This window comes from Rhodamnia argentea, chromosome 6, assembly GCF_020921035.1.
Source record: "Rhodamnia argentea isolate NSW1041297 chromosome 6, ASM2092103v1, whole genome shotgun sequence".
In the NCBI taxonomy this organism is placed as follows: Eukaryota; Viridiplantae; Streptophyta; class Magnoliopsida; order Myrtales; family Myrtaceae; genus Rhodamnia; species Rhodamnia argentea.
The window spans coordinates 19,956,681-19,975,223 of record NC_063155.1 but is presented as its reverse complement, the minus strand read 5'-3'; the positions used below and the strand labels follow the sequence as shown (position 1 = coordinate 19,975,223).

Here is an 18,543-nt window from a genome sequence, read left to right as displayed (position 1 = left end):
AATCTTGATTTTGAACTCTCAAGAAACGTAATCTAATATATATTTCACGGGACAAATATGATTTATACGCGAATGATAACCATCAATTTCTAGCAAACTATAGATTTTTTTATTTATAGTTTTTGGACAAGTTTCTGAGCAAATAAACACGTTCGATAATAACATAAAATTTCTAGAGTTTCCAGCGATCGACGGACAGCAAACCCGCAATCGGCAAACCACGAACCAACGAACCAACAACCAACGGACGACGAACCGACGAACGGCGGACATCAAGCCGACGGACGGTGGACTAGCAATAAACGATCGATGGAAGACGGATCGATGATCGGCGACAGCGACTGGAACACGAGAGAGAAAGAGTGAGCTATGAAAAGAACTCTTATTTCTCATTTTTGTTCCAGAAAAAGATGAAAGTTTTTAACTTCTCATTCTTATTCCAAGCTGATTTCTAAAATAAATTTTTGTTCTCAAAACAGGTTTGGCAAAAAAAGAATTAGATAAACATAATGGTTACCATCCGCGCTTTTAAATTCCATGAGTATTTAAATTTTATCTATATTCAGAAATGTTGTGTTCTTTCTCCTTCTTCTTCTTTTTTTCCGAGCACGCATTTAAGTGTAATCTTTCGGTAGGTGGGATCTAAACGAGTCAAACATAATTTGCAATTACAAGAAACATAATTTGTACAGAACTAATTTGTTACTTCATGAACTGCAAGATATTGTTCTTCGCTTTACCATAGCAGGTCGTTTTTCCCGTCATGTCTCTTTCAACGCGAATCGATAGTCACAGTTGCAGCAGGATGATACCCGATCGAGTCTAGTGAATCTGTAAAAGTATCCAACACGTCGCAGACACGAGGATAATCTTGATTTCTTGAAAAAAAAAAAATTAAACCGAATGCTTCGATGAAATCAAGATGATTGGAATACCTACGCCTGATTGATATTGCAAACTGGGACTAAGGAACGAAATCAGGAAAGAAGAATATCATGAAACTCAGAACTTGTAAGATCTTTCAGAGCTTTGCTTGGAGAAAATCTAAGCAGATATGGCGAGGGGCTTATTGTATTCACTAAGAAGCAGTGGTCGTGAAAATGGAAGCCTGCCTCTTGTCAAGATAATCATCGCTTCTTCTACGGCGTGTTTGGTAAACACCAGACCGTAATTGTTTGGTACACAGGCACGCTCAGAAATGGCATGTTTGAAAGATGATAAGAAAGCCAATTCGAGTTAAGTATGAGAACCTGCGAAATTGGACACAGGATACTGATCATCCATAGTAGGAAAAGGTGGACTGTTCTTCCTGCCCATGGATGGATAGTTGATGCTCCTTGGCAGAAAGAATGTGGAGCGATATCACATTGAGCTCGACATCGAGACGGCGTGAAATCATCACCCAGGCTTCCAAATTGTTATCTGTTTGACCGGGAGCCCCTTCCCTTCATGCTAATTGATTGGCGCCAATCGAGTAAAATATCTACAGGAGTAAGCCATTTCTTTTCAGTCCCCAGACCGAAGATTACTTGGGCTTCTGAAACTTTCCATGCACCCACACTCTGCGCATGCTCTTCCCACTTCGTCGATTCAGCGACTTAATACAACAATATTCAAGCTCAAGCTGCAATATGCAAAAGTCAACATGAGGAATTTTTCTCAAACAGATATAGCAACAAAAGGCTTTTACATAACATAATGTGACAAGAATTTTTCCCCCACTTTGAAAAGCTGCTAGGGGCTCCCAAAGTCCTTTCCTTGAGAAGTTTTGAAGTTTGCCACAACTATTAAAAAGCTCTTTGAGCCTAAAGACCAAAAGAACTTTTAAAGTTCAGATCTGCCTTTTCAAAGTTCTCCCATGCTCACTTTAGAGTCGAGCATTTTGGCATTCTTCATGCATAAACAGACAACAGGAATAAGAAAAAACAAAAGCAGAGAATCTTCAAATAGACAGATACAAAAAGAGCCCAGGTAGTCACAACATTAAACTCACTGATCAACAGTCAACCTACAAGACACTCAAGCTTCTCTTCTTCCCATGATATGTTGTTTATACATTGCCTATGGAACTTGCAGATAGCAATATAACTCCGCATTAAATATAGAATTCTACCTCGATGAAGCCTGCATGAAGGAAAAGGTCCCGGACAATCCCCAAGGAGAAAAAGTAAGACCGAGTTCCATCTGATCTCATGTACTCACGGAATCCCACTCGTTTTCCAGATTCAAATCGAAGCATAGTCATATCATAAAGGCCTGCGATACATCGGGACCCAGACATGAAGAAGTTAAGTATAGAACTCCACCATGACTTACCAAGAAATTTAACGAACACACAACATATGAATCAAGATCAAACCAAAGACCCAGTGATTTAGAGCTTCATATGCATGTCCCTTACCATAGTCTCTGAATAGAAGCAACCCACCAGGCTTTAGAACACAGCAGCACTCAGCGAGAGCCTTCGGCATCATCTCAAATGGTATGGCTGATAGAGTGAATATCTACAAGACACAGAACGAAATCAAACAGTGGCTGTCATCATAAGTGAAATGGTGTTTTAAATGAGATGACAAAAGGAGGATGTCAATGGAAGCATTGATCAAAACCATTAATGCCCATTTACAGTGGAAATTTATAGAAAGACTGAAAATGCAAATGTTTGAATGACTAAATTTGGCATTTATTCCAATATCAGGTATCAAATTGCCCTTTTCTGCACGACTAGCGCAGAGATTAATTCATCGTGCAAAAGCCATGAATGTTTAGTAAGTTTTGATATTTTACCCCCCAAAAGGAAAATTAGGGAAGTGGGCATACCAAGGTAATGAAGTCCACACCTCCAAGACAAGACATATCTTTGGACAGGTCGAAGCCCCTCAAGGACGTTTCAGTTTTCTCTTCGGCTTCTGAAAAGCAAAAAGTTAACTTGCATTTGCATCTCTATATCAAGCCCTAAACAAATGGCAGAAACTCAGGCGAATCAGCACTTATAGAAACCTGAAGAACAACAATGCTTGCGTAGAGAAGTCTCTCGACAGGGACCACAAGCCAACCACATTGGGAAACCATCGAGAGAGAAGTCGCAAAGGAACGGATGAAAGCGACGCCCAATCGAGGCCTGGTTCAATGAGTCGAGCATCTCTTTCGCGTACTCAAGAGCTTCACTGCTACAATCGCAAGCATACACGATGACATCCTCATTGCCGCTACAAGGAAAACACACAATCTATCATATCAGCGGCATCCCCATTTCTAAGTCCTAAAGATTGCAACTTTAATCATCACATAGAGGAGCATTTCTCTGTGTCAAAACGAAGAGGGGGTTGGGATGAAAATCGAATAAAAATTTACCGCAAAATGGGAAGAATAGTGCTGCCATTGCCACAGCCCACCTCCAAAACCCTAGGATTCTTCTTCCCACAGGAAACGAGCTCAGGAAACTCCTTCAACAGGTACCTTCTCTCCTACATTCAACAAACACGTAATCTTTCACAGTCCGGTGTGGCCAAGACCAGAGACGAGCCACACTCAATGGGGACTAATCCGTTGCCAACTGACGCCGGACACAACCCATCCATGTGAAAAGGAACCGCCACGGTCGAGTCAGAAAATAATCAAAAAGGGCAAAGTCTTGGGACATGGGGTGGGAGAGAAGAAAAACGCAAGGACCTTGAAGAACTTGCCGGTGTGGTGGCGAGCGTGGAAGTTGCCCCAGGCGTCGGAGACGTCTTGCGGTGGAGAAGTCGACGCAGAGGGTGGGAACGGAAGCAAGTGATGCCGAAGAGAAGGGTCGGCTTCGACGTCGTTTCTGAGGTCGTCCCAGTCGAAGTCCTTGGAGAAGTACTCCGCTTCTGCCTCGCTCATTTCTCACCTCGATGGCAGGCTGACGAGGAAGGGCAGGGGAAGGGCCCTGCTTGGATTCGACAGACAAACGCAGAAACCTCGGACCAGCTCGAACTCCGTGAAGTGAAGAATCGCGTTATCTTGTTTTCATTTCCTTTTTCCTTTTTCTCCTTTTGCCAGTTTTTTTCCAAATTTCGGCCACTGACCAGTCTGACCCTATTGCCGGAAAAAAGTTATAAAAAAAAAAAAAAAAAAAGGAGGACATTTCGTGTTCGTAAATGAAATATTGATTAGTTCCAAGTAATGTTAATAGAAAAAATGCGAGTCATTCGTTATCTGTCCGGTAACTTACAAAGTAAATTATCAAAATTCAACGTTAATTTAAACGCATCTTGACAAAATTTCATATTTCTACTTTTTCATCAAACATGAAATCCGATTACAATTTTACAACTACACCAAACTCAAAAGAAGAGTGTCTTAAATAAACAGAGGCTCTATTTGATTCAATATTTAGCCAAAGGGCTTTGATAAAATACAAGTACCTTTAGGCTAAAGGCATTTTTCAAAATGCAAGTAGTGTTTGGTAAAATGTATTTTAAAAACACATTTGAAAAGCAACTTTAACATAAATGTTGTTGGTGAAAAATGAATTTTGTAAAACATTTTTTCTTTTTGAAAAAAAGGCAGAAGTGGCCGTCGGCGACGGCGGCCGGCTGCAATCACGATGACCAAGAACCGACGGCGGCGACCAGCTACCCACAATGGCGACCGGAGACCAGCGGTTGGCGACAATGACGATTACCGACAATCGGCGGTAGCTGCGATGACCGACAACCGGCAATCGGCGACGACCCGCGATGGTGGTGGGCGGCAGCAGCAAGCGAAGGTGACAAAATTAAAATAATAAAAAAATTAGTTACATTTCGCAAAAGTCCTTTAGCCCAAAGTATCTCTAGAGGTATTTTAGGCTAAAGAACTTTGAAGAGCATTCGAGATGCAATTGCATCTTCCCAAAGTGACCAAAAAAATAAACCAAACACCATTTACATTTGGCCAAAGGACTTTAGAGCCACAATGCTCATTTGCAATGCTTGAACTAAACAGGCCGCAGTCACATCCATTCCGTTCGTAACTCTCGCCTCTAATTTTGATTTTTTACAAGCATGAGCCCAAGCTTTTGACAACTATACCCTTTTGATAAAGACAAAATCTAAATATATGGGCACTGACTTATCTAGTGCAACGGCAAATTCTCATAAAGTGCCAAATCCTGCTCATTTGCTCTTTCGAGTGGCCAGAGTTTGCCCGAGCACTTGGTTAAAGTAAACCATGCGTCATAACTTTCGGGCAACGATTTTTAGAACATTACAGTTATATATATGGCGTTTGACAAGCATTCCATAATTATAGTGCCCTCACATACAACTTTTAGGAAGCTGCCCCATTCAGTTTAGAAGTGCTGTAATTTCAAAACATCTACTACAGAACAAACAAGTCATAACAACTACAATCCAGACATAGCAATACCTAGCCAGCTTAAGTCGATTCGATTTAGGAAAGTCATTGCTTAAGTGGACTTCATGTCTCGAGCCTCAGATCTAATCCAACGCAGGCAAGTCTTCTTACGTACCCCGAGTAGGAGACATACCACGTAAATGAGAGGACCACGCCCCAAATGACAGAAGATATATCCAGTGCAACAAAGGCAGTGGATAAGTAAGGCACTCTTCATAATCACTAATCAGTTGCATTTGCAAATAAAATGAGGAATGCGAAAGAAAAGGCGCACAAGACAAAGAAAAAGCCACTTCAGGTACAACCCATATTATTCTAGACATCGAGGATCGACGTCATTGTAAACAAGCACCTCGCTGCACTGCAAACCACTATGCACTCGTTGTCATCTCCGGCCAAAGACGCTGATGCACGAGCTCATATCGACCTTTGGAACAGAAATTACGCATGACACAATGATGCGATAAATCAGCTGTAGCTCCCAACTACCTTCAGATATTACGAGCAATGGACTCCACAATGTGGTGGCGTCGGGTATAGTGACTTCACCTTATGCGGCTTGGTTTGGGCAATCCAGCAGACATGACATATTCAAGTCCACAGGAGAAAGGTACTTGTACTAAACATATGAAGCCAATGATGTAGGCACAAAAGAAGGCAAGTAAAAAAACTTAAACCTGCATCTGAAATTAAGGACCATATAAGTCCTGATGATGATAATAAGCACCATTTCCAGATACAAATAGCAGCAAGACATCCTAAAAGATGCTCGAAGAACTCATTGAGGTTAAACTTCATGACGCAAAAGAACGGAAGGCAATAAAAGCAAGGTTATAAGAGGAGGATTCAATATTATGCACAAGCAAGTGACAGTATAAGAGGATTCTTCGATAATATGCACAAAGAAGGCAGCTGACCGTACAATCACCTTAAAAGTGTCAAACTTAAAGCAGCATTAGCTTCGCCTACGTAAATAGTGATGCAGGGTTGGGATCTGTACAGATTAAGTAGAAATTATATGCCAGATAGGATAGATACGTACAGCCTACTATTTCAGTACCTCGTTCAAAAAGAACCTATCGCCTAGATATACCCAACACAGTATAGTGCTCATCAAGCTCCCAAAGTGACGCCTTATCCAGAGAAAATCAATATGTGCACTGTTCTAAGTTCTCGAGAAAATCCCACAGGTTGTCAATCTGTCAGATATTGGCCCCAGGCTGTACCATGAAATGACTCGCAACTGAAGATTCAACCCCAGAGCGAAACCCACTCAAAGGTGATGGGCCACGCAAAGGTGATGGCAACTTACCAGAAGCATTGCCTTTCATGGTGTTGTTCTTTGCATCGACCAGAAATGAACCAATGATAACCTGCACGACCAATTTGCCATTAAATAAGGTGGTCTCTGGTTGCCGTAACACATTTCAATAGCTAAAAAGCAGATAATTATACCTGCACTGGGCCTGCAGCTAACAAGGGTCCGCCAACTCCTCCGCCAATAATCTGACCATCGGTACTGGATAAACACACACTCAACCCACCAGTCCTACCTCCAAGATCAGTGAGCACATAGGATCCAGAGAGTGTAATAATCTCAAACCGTCCCTAAAAGAAGAACATAGGAGGAACTTATCAAAAGATTTAATAGACTTGATTTTGTAAAAACATGAAGCAACTGTATCTCTTTTTAAGATCAACATTGAGATCGGTATGATCTAGAATTGTTGTACGCAGAGCATCAGACTCAAGAACCTCCTACATTCACTCTTATTAGGAAAAGCAGATTATTCTCTAGATGCAGAGTTCCTAACACTGCAGCATAGTATTGATAAGACCATTCACCATGAACTTTGATCTCTTGCTTGGATGAACCATACAGCCAAGAAGATAAAAAGGGTGCAATTTATTATTATTTATCGACCACCTGCAAATTTCTTTTTGTATTACCAAAGGGAAACTCCCAAATCAAACAATAGCACAAATTAATGTATTTCATATCACGAGACTGGTTCCTGGAAATAGTACTAAATCTCAGATGCCAGTGTTACATATCAATATCCACTAAAATAGCAAAATAGAAAACATCCTGAGGCCCCTTGTGAAAAACCCACTAGTTTGGTTCACCCAAATATCATCATCAAAGCTCCAAAACAACAAACCTACAGTAAAGCAGGAAGCTAAGATTGCTGACAATGGTTATGTTCTGATAAATCTTTCTGACATGAATAACTTTATGATGAACTTAACCTCGACAAAGCAACATAAGACAATTTCATGGTAAGATAATGCTTCATTTGCTTCCTTTTCTTTCTCATTTTCTGGCATACTGCATATCTCGATTGAGATACCAACGCAAAGAAGCTAGAATAGTATGATACTGGGACTAAAACACCCTAAAGTCATTTTATTTCCCGAGGTTAAGCAAAGAGTAGGTAGCATAAGAAACACAATTATATCCGACATGTGATTGACCAGATTAGATGATAAAACCAACGCAAGAAATTGTTTTATCCTCACTTAGACTAAAAGCAGAGGCCTATACCTCATACGTAATATTGCCTCCTGATGTGGCAGGTTGGCGAAGAGATGCATTAGCTATTGCACCAGATGCTGACAGGATACAGATCTCGCGCTTACTTTGCTGCATGAAAAGCATAATTTTCTGGGCAACATCCTATTGCATAGGATAAGAAAATTAAAATTCCTCAAGATATTAAGCAGGGTGCAAAGGAAAAGGTAAAATATTTGATTGGAAATTATTCTGAAACACATATAAAAGGTAGACAATATAACAGCCAGAGGCAAATGAAAAAGATCTTTTCAGATTCTGAGACATACTGCATCATCAAGAGACAGCATGTGACATCTAGGAATAACATCTTGCATTTTTAAAGGTTGCAACATGCACTTGAGATAGAGCAGATAAATTTGGTTGAAAACAATGAAATAATGATTTGTTCAATTCAGAAAATCAGGTTTACAAGAAAATTCAAAAGGTAGCATAACCAAATGAAGATACCCAAAATTTTGTCCCCGTTTCAATTGCAGCAAGGTGATTTACATCTTGTCAGCAATTATTATCACAAACTCAATCAAGGCCATCAAAGTAACTTATGTTTTATTGAACTTCAGCATAAGCAGAGTTCCCTTCAAATGGAGATTCCACGACAATCAGTTAGCATTTGTTCTTGCTGAAAGATGAACTAAGAGTCATCACTACCAAATATACATATGCATAAGATTCACTACATGAGGCCAGTAGACAACAAAGACAAACATTGTGTTCTCAGAAAGTGATTATACTGAGAATGGTATTAACATCACTGCCCAAAAGTAAAAGATGGGTGTTAACTTAGTGTTCCATCCAGACTAAGATGCGGGGTATAAGCTAAAAATTTCTCTTTTCTGGTTGCTCTCTTTCATAGTTGTGGCAAAAAAAAAATTTAATTGTTGATGGTAAAAATATTTGATATATTTCATTTCCGACTTCTTAGAAAGCAGGTTTAGACATGACCAGAACCCAAAAACATTTCTGATGTAGAGGCCCATCCAAAACATCAAATAACGACGGATCCTTACCTTATGGATTCCTTAACATGCATACCATGGAAGATCCTTTTTGTCTAACCAAATGTCCAGTTTTACCACTTGCATGAACAGAGAATGAAAACAGGATATGCGGAGTAATTGACAAGTATCTATTTACAGCCAAGCAAAAGGCAGCAGTCTAGTAAGAACGATACATAATAAGAGCAACATCGTGTCTCAAATAATCTTTTATCATCTTCATTAGCACCAGGTAGAAAATGCTGATATATAGCACAAATAATGGATTTGCACCCTCGCTTACTGAATGTTGGTGGTAGCAACGCATGAAGAGGCATCAGTTAATCAACAATATAGACTTCATCTCAATGTACTATCTAGTTCTCAGTTAACACTACAGTGACAGAGAACCTTCTGAGCCCCACTCTTCAGAACTTAATTACATGGGACAGCATTCCCATGTAAGCACACTCCATACCACAAGTCATCGTCTAATGAAAAACGTCGACGAAAGTGACTTAATATGGAATGTCATGATATATTGCTCGCGTATAATCCAGAAAACACACTCTTGCAAGGAATCAAACTAGAGACACAAAAATTGGATGTCCTCAATTTATATAGAAAAGGTAGAATATCAATGCAAGAACCTATAAGTGCTCCGAATAATGTATGGACATTTTTGCAGAGTCCAGATGCATAAAAGATGGGAAAAAGAAAGCTTCAGATTTTAGAGAATTTATACTTCGCCAGCAGCTACAGTAATAACATGTGGAATAAACCCTTGTCCAGCATTTCCTCCTGCATTAAGAAAGAGGACATTAAAGCAGCAGCATGTTATCGTAAATTATGACAAGTGCCAGCTAGCAAAATACACACAAATAACTTAAAATGTTGTGGCTCAAAAGAAAAAAAAAGGGTTCACTGTAATGGCAAAGATACTGAAATTTCTTTATTCCACACGTTTGAGTTGAACACGGTGCATTCTAATTTTCTTGGGAAAAAGTGAAAAAGGCATTCTACAGAAAAGAGAGAGATCGTGGTGGGGACATTATCTTGTTAAAGAGGCATGATAAATACCTTAACTCCAGCATAAGTTATTTACATGATTTGTAGATTATTCTTCTACAGGACTATCTACAAAAGTCCTGCTCACTACTTCTAGGCCAAAACAAAACCTCAAATTTATTACAATATCTTGCTTTTGAAATGCCAAAAATCCGATGATAATTGCTTCACAATCTCATATGCACACAATCCTGAACTATCATTGATCAGTGAACTTGCACATTAGGAAACCCGACCTGCTTGGCTAAACATTTAGATATAGAAACTAGAATAGTGACCAAAACATATGATACACAACCATATATCGGCTCGTTCAAATCAGTCTTATGCCCCGCAAGGAAAGCAACCCTTGTGTTTAGTTGCCACCGTTGAATTTGGAACCCCGAACAGATTGCCGGTAATAAGCCAGAGGAAGGTAAGGAAAGGTTAAGTAATTGTGTGAGTTTTAGCCAAGTGGCATCGTATATAATATCACCGCTGCATTTAGGAGTGATCTTTCCCTCTTTTGAAAAGGAAGCTTTTTACGCTTCTAGTTTTTTTCGTTCAATCCATTGCTTGTCGAACCCTGTGAATTGTGTGAAAGTAGGATACTCCAAATTTGGGGGTTCAATGGTTTTATAACTTCCTCATTAGGACACCCGACATGCTTGGCTAAACATGTAGACATAGAAACACTAGACCAGTGACCAAAAGCATATGATTCACAAACCATAGATGATCTAGATATTTAAGCGAGTGTAAGTTTCAGTGTTGCAGCTCTTCCGTGAACTTTCTCCACAGGTACATTAGGCCACTAAGTCCCCTCCGAGAGAAATTCATGGAACAATACAACGAATAAAAGAGCGGCAATTCCGCAATGTAGAAACAAAGTCAGAGGGGAAAATAGCACGCAGTATGCACTTCCGTGAGGAACAATTCTACCAGAAAATGAGCTTATAAACCTAAGAACTTCGCACATAATCACCACAACAAGCTCGTGCACATGAGCGAGCGAGAGGGAGGAATTCAGCAGACCGAATCAAGCAAAGATCACAAATTGAACGGGTTCGCCACAGAAATTTTCGAAGGAAAAATGCAGCAGAATCGAACGTACCGAGACCAAGCAACTGCGACTTCTTCGAAGAGCCGGAGTACGGGCTCGGCGAAGGGGAAGAGCTAACCAATCCCCCGCGCTCCTTCCTCTCCTTGTACGAGGAGGAGGATCCCGCCGCCTTCTTCGCGGCCAGCGCCTGCTCCGGCGTCCCGTACTTCCTCGGCCTCCCCCGCTTCCTCTTCGCCGGGCCCAGCGGCGGCGACGCGGCGGCCGAGGGCACCGAGTGGGGGTACAACACCGGGGCTCCCCCGTCGGAGGAGGCCGAGACGGGTGGGAAGAGGCCGTTGTTCGGCGACTGGGCGGCGGTCGGAGCGGCGGTGGTGGGGGACTGGTGGTGGTAGAACGATGCGAGCTGATTGTCGTTGGGCTCCATATTGAGACGAGACGAGACGAGACGAGAGGCGCTGCGCGTGTGCGAATTGGAGGATTTTTTTATTTTTCGATTTGTTTTTCGTGAAAAATATCTGAAGGGAAATCGGTATTCTCCGAGTTTTGTTTCGGATGGTGAGTTTCAGGCCGTCGGATCGGGGGCTTAGCTGGCATTTCCGATTTTCGATCCTTTCGTTTTTAACATTTCTTTTTTTCTTTTTTTCTGTTCTTGCGCCATAATTCCAAAATGGATGATGACTCGACGGGTCAGATAATCGGGCGCCGGGTTTCGGGTCGGATCGCTAATCCATGACAAGTGCGACTATATAGATTTTGTAGATCTTGCGCGTCTGATTGTGTATTACCATTGGTGGATGTCAACATCTACATTTCTTTTATAAATGTAGGATGTCCGGACTTTTTTATATTCAATTAACATATATATATATATATAGACACACGCAGAGATTAATTTCAATAAACTTTTCGCCTCCTACACCTTTACTGAAATTACGGAAAAATGCTCTTTATGGGTAGTAAAATTACTATACATGTATAAAGCACTCATCGTATTAGGGACCGGGACTTCTTCTTCTTCTTTTGTGCAAGAAGGATATGGTGATTCTTACAAAATATATATATATATATATATATATAGAGAGAGAGAGAGAGAGAGAGAATAAAACCACGATAAATAGCCTTTTCGGATTTCAGAACCAAGAACCGAATTGATTCTACCCGAACCGGCTTGGAGGCGGACCAAGCAAGTTGGATTTTGGATTGAATCGCATCCGATTCACATCTCCAATTGCAAATGATATGTTCTAACTGGGATTATAGCATATGTCTAACGTAAATATGACACATTTTAACTCTAGGTTATGTTGCATGAAAAATTCACCCATCTTTTGTTAGTATAGAGGCAAAAGATCTAATGCGAGCAATTGTACGAGGTAATATATGCGCGCTTTCACTAACAATATGCAATACATCGTTGCAAGAAGAAGTTAAGTTAAAGGATGTTTTAAAATGCAAGACTCTACCCCTTTCAAAGGGTAAGAGAAATATCCATCCAATTTCATTTGGTATTATGGCTTAAATTCTTTGGTTCTTCTATATCGAACCAAATGTGTTTCCTTTGAGAAAATTGTGTCCAAAAGGCCCTTAACATGCCGTACGGTGACCAATTCTATCAAAGTTTTTTTTTTATTTAATCTTAAACATTCTCACAAATTGCCAATGCAGTCTTTCCGATCAATTTTTGCCGGAAGAATGCCGACGCGAATGTCGGTTATCCCGCATCGACCATCCTACGTGGCATGACCAACTTGATATGTACTAATTTCCGCAATTTTCCTTTATAATTTTTCTGAATTTTTTTTTTCTCTTCTTTTTCCCTTTTCTCTTCTTTCCCCTTTTTGGTTCTGTTTTTCATATTTTCCTCCGCCGGCCCGGGGCCCTGTGAATTAAATTGCAGTCATAGCATAGTTTAAGGACTAGAATCATACATAAATAAATAACAAAGTATTCAGAACAAGAGCGAATTCCCCCAAAAGTCGAAGCACCCAAAGTGCAAAAAGTTCCCCAAAAATGAATCCGATCATGATGGTATAGTACAAACCAACGAATAAAAGGAGGGTTTTGTTTTATGATTTTGTCCACAACCTCGATTCTTAATTTTCCCTTCCGACCGATGTTCTTCGGAAACCGCAAACGAACGACTGAAAAAAAAAACAAAAGAAGAAGAAAGTGGAGGCTGCATTTGATTGGTCAACAATGTCCTCTTCGTTTTGACTTCTGGGAAATTTCTATCTCAACTTGCGAGTGACACGTGGATCGATCCCATTGGGGGTGGGAACCGAGCGACGGTTTTTTCGGTTATGCAGAGGGAAAATTCTTCGATTTCAAAACGCGCACACGATCCACTTTCTTCTTCCTTCCCTATGTCTCTGCAAGTGCACTCTGGTAGCACCCTCTCTCTCTCTCTCTCTCTCTCTCTCTCTCTTCTGTGACTCCATAGTCTTCAGGACGTTGATTCAGGAGAATTGTGTCGGCATCCATGGAGGATCGGCAGGACAGGCAGAGCGATGAGGCCACGCTGATGGGACAAGGTCAGAGATGAGTTCAATGCATTAGTATCAAGTTACAAAGGCAACTTCTGTCCTTTTTTTTGTTTCGTCATGTTTCTTTTTCACGATCCGTGTGGACACTGTCCCTCGCTCGATTCCGTTCTCTTTCTATTTCTGCAGATGGGCATGGCCATGAAAAGGAAAAGGGCGTGAAGATTCTCACCGATGAGGGGGATTTCTCCTTGCTGGAACCCGCGGCGTCCCCAGGATTCTCCCCGCGGCCCTTCGACAAGCCCCTCCCGTGCTTCGGTTGTGGCATCGGTTGGTTCTCGTAAGTTACTCGTGCGGTTCTATGCCGGCCATTTTTCACGGCACCAACCATTTAACCAAACACCGGCAAGACAGAAACCAATAGGTCTTGGGTCTAGTCATCCCTGAAATAGACCAGACATTATGGGATTCGCGGTCCACCGTGCCTTCCCATCCCCGGTCAAGCAGACGAGGAGCAAAATGAGCGGGACTGAGCAAGCAATTCCCTTCTTGTTCACAAGATTGAAACATTAACATTATGAAAAAAAATTAGCTGAAATTATTAATTGAACAAGGATTACGACTAGTTCTGCCATGAATTATGTGACAGGTTTCTCCTGGGGTTTGTGTTCCCTCCATTCTGGTACTATGCTACGGTTCTCTACTTTGGCAATCACCATCTCAAAGACCCAAGGGAAAGGGCTGGACTAGCCGCATCTGCAATTGCAGTAAGGAAGCAAATCCATAAGTTCTGCACTTCTCTTCTTGTTTAAGTTTTGCTGCTACAGTACATGATGCTTCCCGGAATGCGATGGACGTGCGCAGGCTTTGATCTCAACAGTGGCTATCCTGATTTCTCTGCTCACGGTGTTCTTTCCGCGCGCCTTTCAGCGACACTGATTAGGACAAGGAATAGAAGCTGTGGACACCCACATCAGACTCGACTGGCAAGTGGCCGACGAGTGGATTATTATTGGAAAGCTTGAATTTTTTTTAATCCTTTCATATCAATGCATGGACTAGAACTGTTTATTTATATGGCTGCCGTTCCGATAGATGGATGTTGGTTTTAAGCCTTGATTTGCTCAATGCGTTTCGGTTCTCATTCAGGATACACTATCCTTTTGAAGATACAGAAGAAACTGAATCAATAGAGCCTCATTCTTTCTCCATTTTTTTCTCTTGAAACCACAAATTTGTTCTATTGCAGAAATGATAATCAACTACAACAGGAACAACAGCCGTAGATATGAAATGAAGAACGCACTCAGATAAGCAGCAAAACATCAGAATTCAGAGAGCGGGCGCGCTGTTCACAAATAAACAAATGTGTCAATGGAGATCATAATGCTTACATAGACAAATGCAGCGATGCAGTTGAGGCTTCATTTCTGCTGCTTGTCTTTTTACCACAAAGGATGCCTCGATGAAGCTCAGTCTACTCATACAGCGAGTCATTTGAACCCTCGCCATCACTGGTTTCCTTGGTGGGAGCCATGTTACGCGGATTCTTTAGTTCATCTAGCTGCAAGAAAATTAAATAAATCCATCAAACTGAATATTAGTGAACAGATAAACACGACAAACAAAGTGCATGAGGACACACCAACAATTTGGTTTAGTGTCACACTACAACAGCAGCATCACAAGCATTATAACAGAATCTGTGATGGCAAATCAACAAGTGCTCTCTTACATACCGCTGAACAAGGAAACAGGTGATACAGAACCTCGGTTTTCTCACTTATTGATCGTGGATTAAATGTCTGCAATTAGATCATAGGATGAAATATGTCCTCATACTTCAATTTCAAAAACCACATATCAATAGTGAAAAGATCTATATCCTCACTCACTCCCGTGGCCTAGTGTTCAATAAATGGAGGTAGCTATCTTCGGTTTCTGTCGCAACCTAGCATAGTTTCATGCACAGACAGAGCAGCAATCTATGGCAACTGAATCGGCTGTCATCTTTTGAATTCTCCCAATTGAAAGCCACTGATATTCTCGTGACAGAGGCCTGAGAAACCCCAGATCATCTTCCTAGTAAAGCTCATCAAAGGGATGATCAAGGATAAGTCTGCGCAGACAGTTATATTACTTGGCAACGACAATCAAAGCTGCATAACCGACAAACATCATAAAAGGACAAATATCAAAGCTGGCAACAACATTAGTTCTCTAAATACTCAGTATCATAAACTCATTTTCCTCCTTCTCCATTGATTCTCATGTCAGTTATAAAACCGAAAAATATTTCTTATGTCGTGCTGAGAACCCAGCTACAGATGTCCTTGGTACCCAGGAAATGGAATATGTAATTTTCAACATCAAAGGACATATTGCCTCGACTTCCCTCAAGTTATGGCCAAATTGTAACAACACCGCTTGCATTTTGATAGTTACCCCCACATCTTCTGTGCGAAGCCTTTATATCAACTAGTTCAAATCTATTACTACAGAGGAGGTGCGTACTTTTATTTTCTTGTCGGAGTAGAAAAAAAAAGGGAGATAAACTAAAAGAAACCGATGGAAAATCGATCTACATCGGCTTTTCAAGTCTACCTGGGTTAGAAAATGCACACTAAAGCCACCTCCGCAGTTTACTAGTCAAGTGGATCGAACAGTTTCCAACAGGGGTTTCACAATCATTTATCAAAACATATGAGATTTCTCTGTAATTTGGCCAAGATCGGAGGGATGTTGGATTAATTGATTCCCAAAATTACCAACAACAACCCTTTCGATAAAGTAGCTCCCAGATGCAATCTATACAGTGAGATCCTCAATGAAGAAAAGCAGATAACTACGCTTCAGCCAACAGCACTTAAATTCACCTCCATCTTGAATTATAAATACATAACAAATATTGTTGTTTCAATGGCAGGTTTCACCTTCTTGCAAGTTTCCTGGTGTGCAGCCAAAAGCTCATTATACTTTATCCGCAGATCTGATAATTCAGCTTGCAACTTCTCATACTCGGACACAGTCGGACCACCCAACTTTTGCTGGATGAAACTGTTGCAGCCATCATCAACAAACATGCCCCGTAAGCAAAGAAACTCCAAAAAATATTCCGATCCTTCCCCGATCAACTCACAGACCATAGCACATTCATCTAGTTTGCTACAATTTAGCTGAGGAGTAATCATCAACTCACGATGCATTCGATAAAGGACTAATATGCAACTCAGATTCCCACATTCCGGAACCAAATGAAGTTCAACTTCTATATTTTTGCAAAAGAGAATCATAATGTTCGTATAAATAACGGACCTTTCAAATGATTTACGCAAATGCTGGAACACCAACAAAGCAAAGATCTGAGGCTCAACACAAGCACCCAAAAAACCAACCGAAAAGTAACAAAGAACTTACTCAATTGCAGACGAGGGCTTGTCGTTTTGCTCGTACAAGGAAACCAAAACTGCATCATTGATTCACACATTGCAACACCACATTAATCAAACTCATCGAAGGACTGAATTCTATTTAAACTCCAAGGGGGAAAAAAAAGGAGAGATCAGAAGAGAAAGCTCGAAACCTTTGGTGAGCGAATCGACGACTCCGCTTGATTCCAAGTACTTCCTAAACGCTTCCTTCTTAGCTTCTTTCTCCTGGAAAATGACAAATGCAGAATCAAGATCAAGTCTTTGAATCAAGAAACGCAAGGAAACTACAAATGGGCGTGCTTCGGATTAGTGGGTGCAGATTGGCCCAGAAAAGATAAGGGGAATTAGTGGGTGCAGAGACCGTGAAGAAGACAGGAACCCACGCACCTCTCTGTATCGCATCATTTCCTTCTGGATCTCCTCTCTCTCTCTCTCTGGGGTTCTTGGTTTGGTGGATATCAACTCAAGTGTACTTTCTTTCCCTCATCAATAAGCAAGTGTGCTCTCTGTACCCAGTGGCGCAAAATTCTCATCCTCTTTAAATGTCAAGAACATTAATGCAACGGATTGTGATGTCTGAAATTTTAATTTTTTTTTTCTAACATAATTTCTAAACTTGTGATAACTACTTAATTTTAATTCATAAATTATTATCCCTAGATTATCTAGTTAAGAAAATAAATTGAACGTGTACTGAAAATACATGGATCGGACTGCTGAAGTTCAAGCCAAACTTCTCCAACATTATGAAATAAGATTGCAAAAGATGGAAGCAGGGCTTATAAGACCCAAGCATTATCTAGATGATTAAAAAGAGAGAGAGAGAGAGATCGAAAGACTCAAGAAGCAAATCCAAGAGTTAAAATCCAGCAAGGAGAAACCATTTGTTTCCCTCCTCTAATCCTTTGTTTGTTCCTTCATGGGAAAAGCTATCTTTTCGGTCATTTAGTCTTTTTGAACAAATCAAAAGTTCACGAACGATATTATACATCGGCTAAAAGTTCAAAGACTATATTGAACAAATTAAAAGTTCAGAGATGATATTGCACATTAGACTAAGGGTGGGTTTGGTTCGACATTTGGAAAGAGCTTTGGGGGAATGTAAATGCTGAAAGCTAATGCTGGGGCTTCTAGCATTGGGCTTTCAACCTTCCCAAGAGGAATATTTGGCCAAATGCTCCTTCGAAATGCTTGCCAAACGGTTCAACATTTTTCAAAGGAACATTCGGGGCCAAATGTTACTTCTAAATGTCGAACCAAACTCACCCTAAAAGTTTAGAAACCATTTGACTCACTTTCTCGGGCGACGATACGTTAGCTTGTGGTTTTTAGATTAAGCTCTATTGAAATTGGAAAAAAAAAACATTTATGCAATTAGATATACAAAATACAGACCTCAAAGTTTGAACTTAGTATTTAAATAAAATAGTTGTATAATAGAAAATATCGAAACAGAAATTGCATGTCAGCTTTATTCATGGCATTTCAAGTCACTTTCGATGGCTAAATCAAGACTAGAGGCTATCTCTCCTTTTACTTTGTTCATATTCTGTTTGACATGTAAGATTGAGAGTAAAACCAGTCGGAATATTACCATTTCAAAATATGG

General features: G+C 40.6%; 5 protein-coding genes across 10 annotated transcripts in view; 1 reads left to right on the top strand and 4 right to left on the bottom strand.

Annotated features, from left to right (window-relative positions):
• The window catches only part of LOC125315459 (putative disease resistance protein At3g14460), a 707,586-nt gene that overhangs the window by 556,455 nt on the left and 132,588 nt on the right, over positions 1–18,543 (bottom strand). The window lies entirely within an intron of this gene.
• Positions 1,120–3,986, bottom strand: LOC115734155 (tRNA N(3)-methylcytidine methyltransferase METTL6). Of its 2 annotated transcripts, none has more exons than XM_030664761.2 (7): positions 3,673–3,986; positions 3,355–3,467; positions 3,001–3,209; positions 2,821–2,909; positions 2,402–2,504; positions 2,114–2,256; positions 1,120–1,624 (listed from the first exon to the last, which is right to left on the bottom strand). In XM_030664761.2, the coding sequence occupies exons 1-7, from the start codon at positions 3,865–3,867 to the stop codon at positions 1,526–1,528; spliced, it is 951 nt and encodes a 316-aa protein (XP_030520621.1). In that variant the 5' UTR covers positions 3,868–3,986; the 3' UTR covers positions 1,120–1,525. The 2 variants fall into 2 exon arrangements, with proteins under 2 accessions (XP_030520621.1, XP_048136508.1); XM_048280551.1 differs by lacking the exon at positions 1,120–1,624 and adding an exon at positions 1,804–1,865.
• Positions 5,284–11,510, bottom strand: LOC115734156 (AT-hook motif nuclear-localized protein 14). 4 transcript variants are annotated; one of them, XR_007198730.1, is made up of 7 exons: positions 11,075–11,510; positions 9,659–9,714; positions 7,910–8,041; positions 6,820–6,972; positions 6,677–6,737; positions 5,892–6,047; positions 5,740–5,861 (listed from the first exon to the last, which is right to left on the bottom strand). XR_007198730.1 is itself a non-coding variant. In XM_048280552.1 (6 exons), the coding sequence occupies exons 1-6, from the start codon at positions 11,445–11,447 to the stop codon at positions 5,736–5,738; spliced, it is 831 nt and encodes a 276-aa protein (XP_048136509.1). In that variant the 5' UTR covers positions 11,448–11,510; the 3' UTR covers positions 5,284–5,735. The 4 variants fall into 4 exon arrangements, 3 of the variants coding, with proteins under 3 accessions (XP_048136509.1, XP_048136510.1, XP_030520624.1); XM_048280552.1 differs by lacking the exon at positions 5,892–6,047 and having other exon boundaries at positions 5,284–5,791; XM_048280553.1 differs by lacking the exons at positions 5,740–5,861; positions 5,892–6,047 and adding an exon at positions 6,161–6,584.
• LOC115734360 lies at positions 13,219–14,553 on the top strand. 2 transcript variants are annotated; one of them, XM_048280565.1, is made up of 4 exons: positions 13,219–13,554; positions 13,693–13,843; positions 14,153–14,270; positions 14,368–14,553. In XM_048280565.1, the coding sequence occupies exons 1-4, from the start codon at positions 13,503–13,505 to the stop codon at positions 14,440–14,442; spliced, it is 396 nt and encodes a 131-aa protein (XP_048136522.1). In that variant the 5' UTR covers positions 13,219–13,502; the 3' UTR covers positions 14,443–14,553. The 2 variants fall into 2 exon arrangements, with proteins under 2 accessions (XP_048136522.1, XP_048136523.1); XM_048280566.1 differs by having other exon boundaries at positions 14,153–14,290.
• Positions 14,692–17,438, bottom strand: LOC115734159 (c-Myc-binding protein homolog). The gene is made up of 5 exons (XM_030664770.2): positions 17,322–17,438; positions 17,087–17,159; positions 16,921–16,969; positions 16,437–16,560; positions 14,692–15,067 (listed from the first exon to the last, which is right to left on the bottom strand). Exons 1-5 carry the CDS (start codon positions 17,337–17,339, stop codon positions 14,981–14,983), a joined length of 351 nt encoding a protein of 116 aa, XP_030520630.1. The 5' UTR covers positions 17,340–17,438; the 3' UTR covers positions 14,692–14,980.

Coding starts and splice junctions, on each gene's coding strand:
- LOC115734155 (XM_030664761.2), bottom strand. CDS start 3,867: ATGAGCGAGGCAGAAGCGGAGTACTTCTCCAAGGACTTCGACTGGGAC. Junction 3,468..3,672: donor ACACCGGCAAGTTCTTCAAG/GTCCTTGCGTTT, acceptor TGTTGAATGTAG/GAGAGAAGGTACCTGTTGAA. Junction 1,625..2,113: donor TTCATGCAGGCTTCATCGAG/GTAGAATTCTAT, acceptor TGCATATTGCAG/CTTGAGCTTGAATATTGTTG.
- LOC115734156 (XM_030664764.2), bottom strand. CDS start 11,447: ATGGAGCCCAACGACAATCAGCTCGCATCGTTCTACCACCACCAGTCC. Junction 9,715..11,074: donor GTCGCAGTTGCTTGGTCTCG/GTACGTTCGATT, acceptor TTCTTAATGCAG/GAGGAAATGCTGGACAAGGG. Junction 6,973..7,909: donor GAGGCAATATTACGTATGAG/GTATAGGCCTCT, acceptor TTCTTCTTTTAG/GGACGGTTTGAGATTATTAC.
- LOC115734360 (XM_048280565.1), top strand. CDS start 13,503: ATGGAGGATCGGCAGGACAGGCAGAGCGATGAGGCCACGCTGATGGGA. Junction 13,555..13,692: donor GGCCACGCTGATGGGACAAG/GTCAGAGATGAG, acceptor CTATTTCTGCAG/ATGGGCATGGCCATGAAAAG. Junction 13,844..14,152: donor TGTGGCATCGGTTGGTTCTC/GTAAGTTACTCG, acceptor ATTATGTGACAG/GTTTCTCCTGGGGTTTGTGT.
- LOC115734159 (XM_030664770.2), bottom strand. Junction 16,561..16,920: donor AAGCCCTCGTCTGCAATTGA/GTAAGTTCTTTG, acceptor TGGCTGCAACAG/TTTCATCCAGCAAAAGTTGG. Junction 15,068..16,436: donor ACCAGGAAACTTGCAAGAAG/GTGAAACCTGCC, acceptor ATTTTCTTGCAG/CTAGATGAACTAAAGAATCC.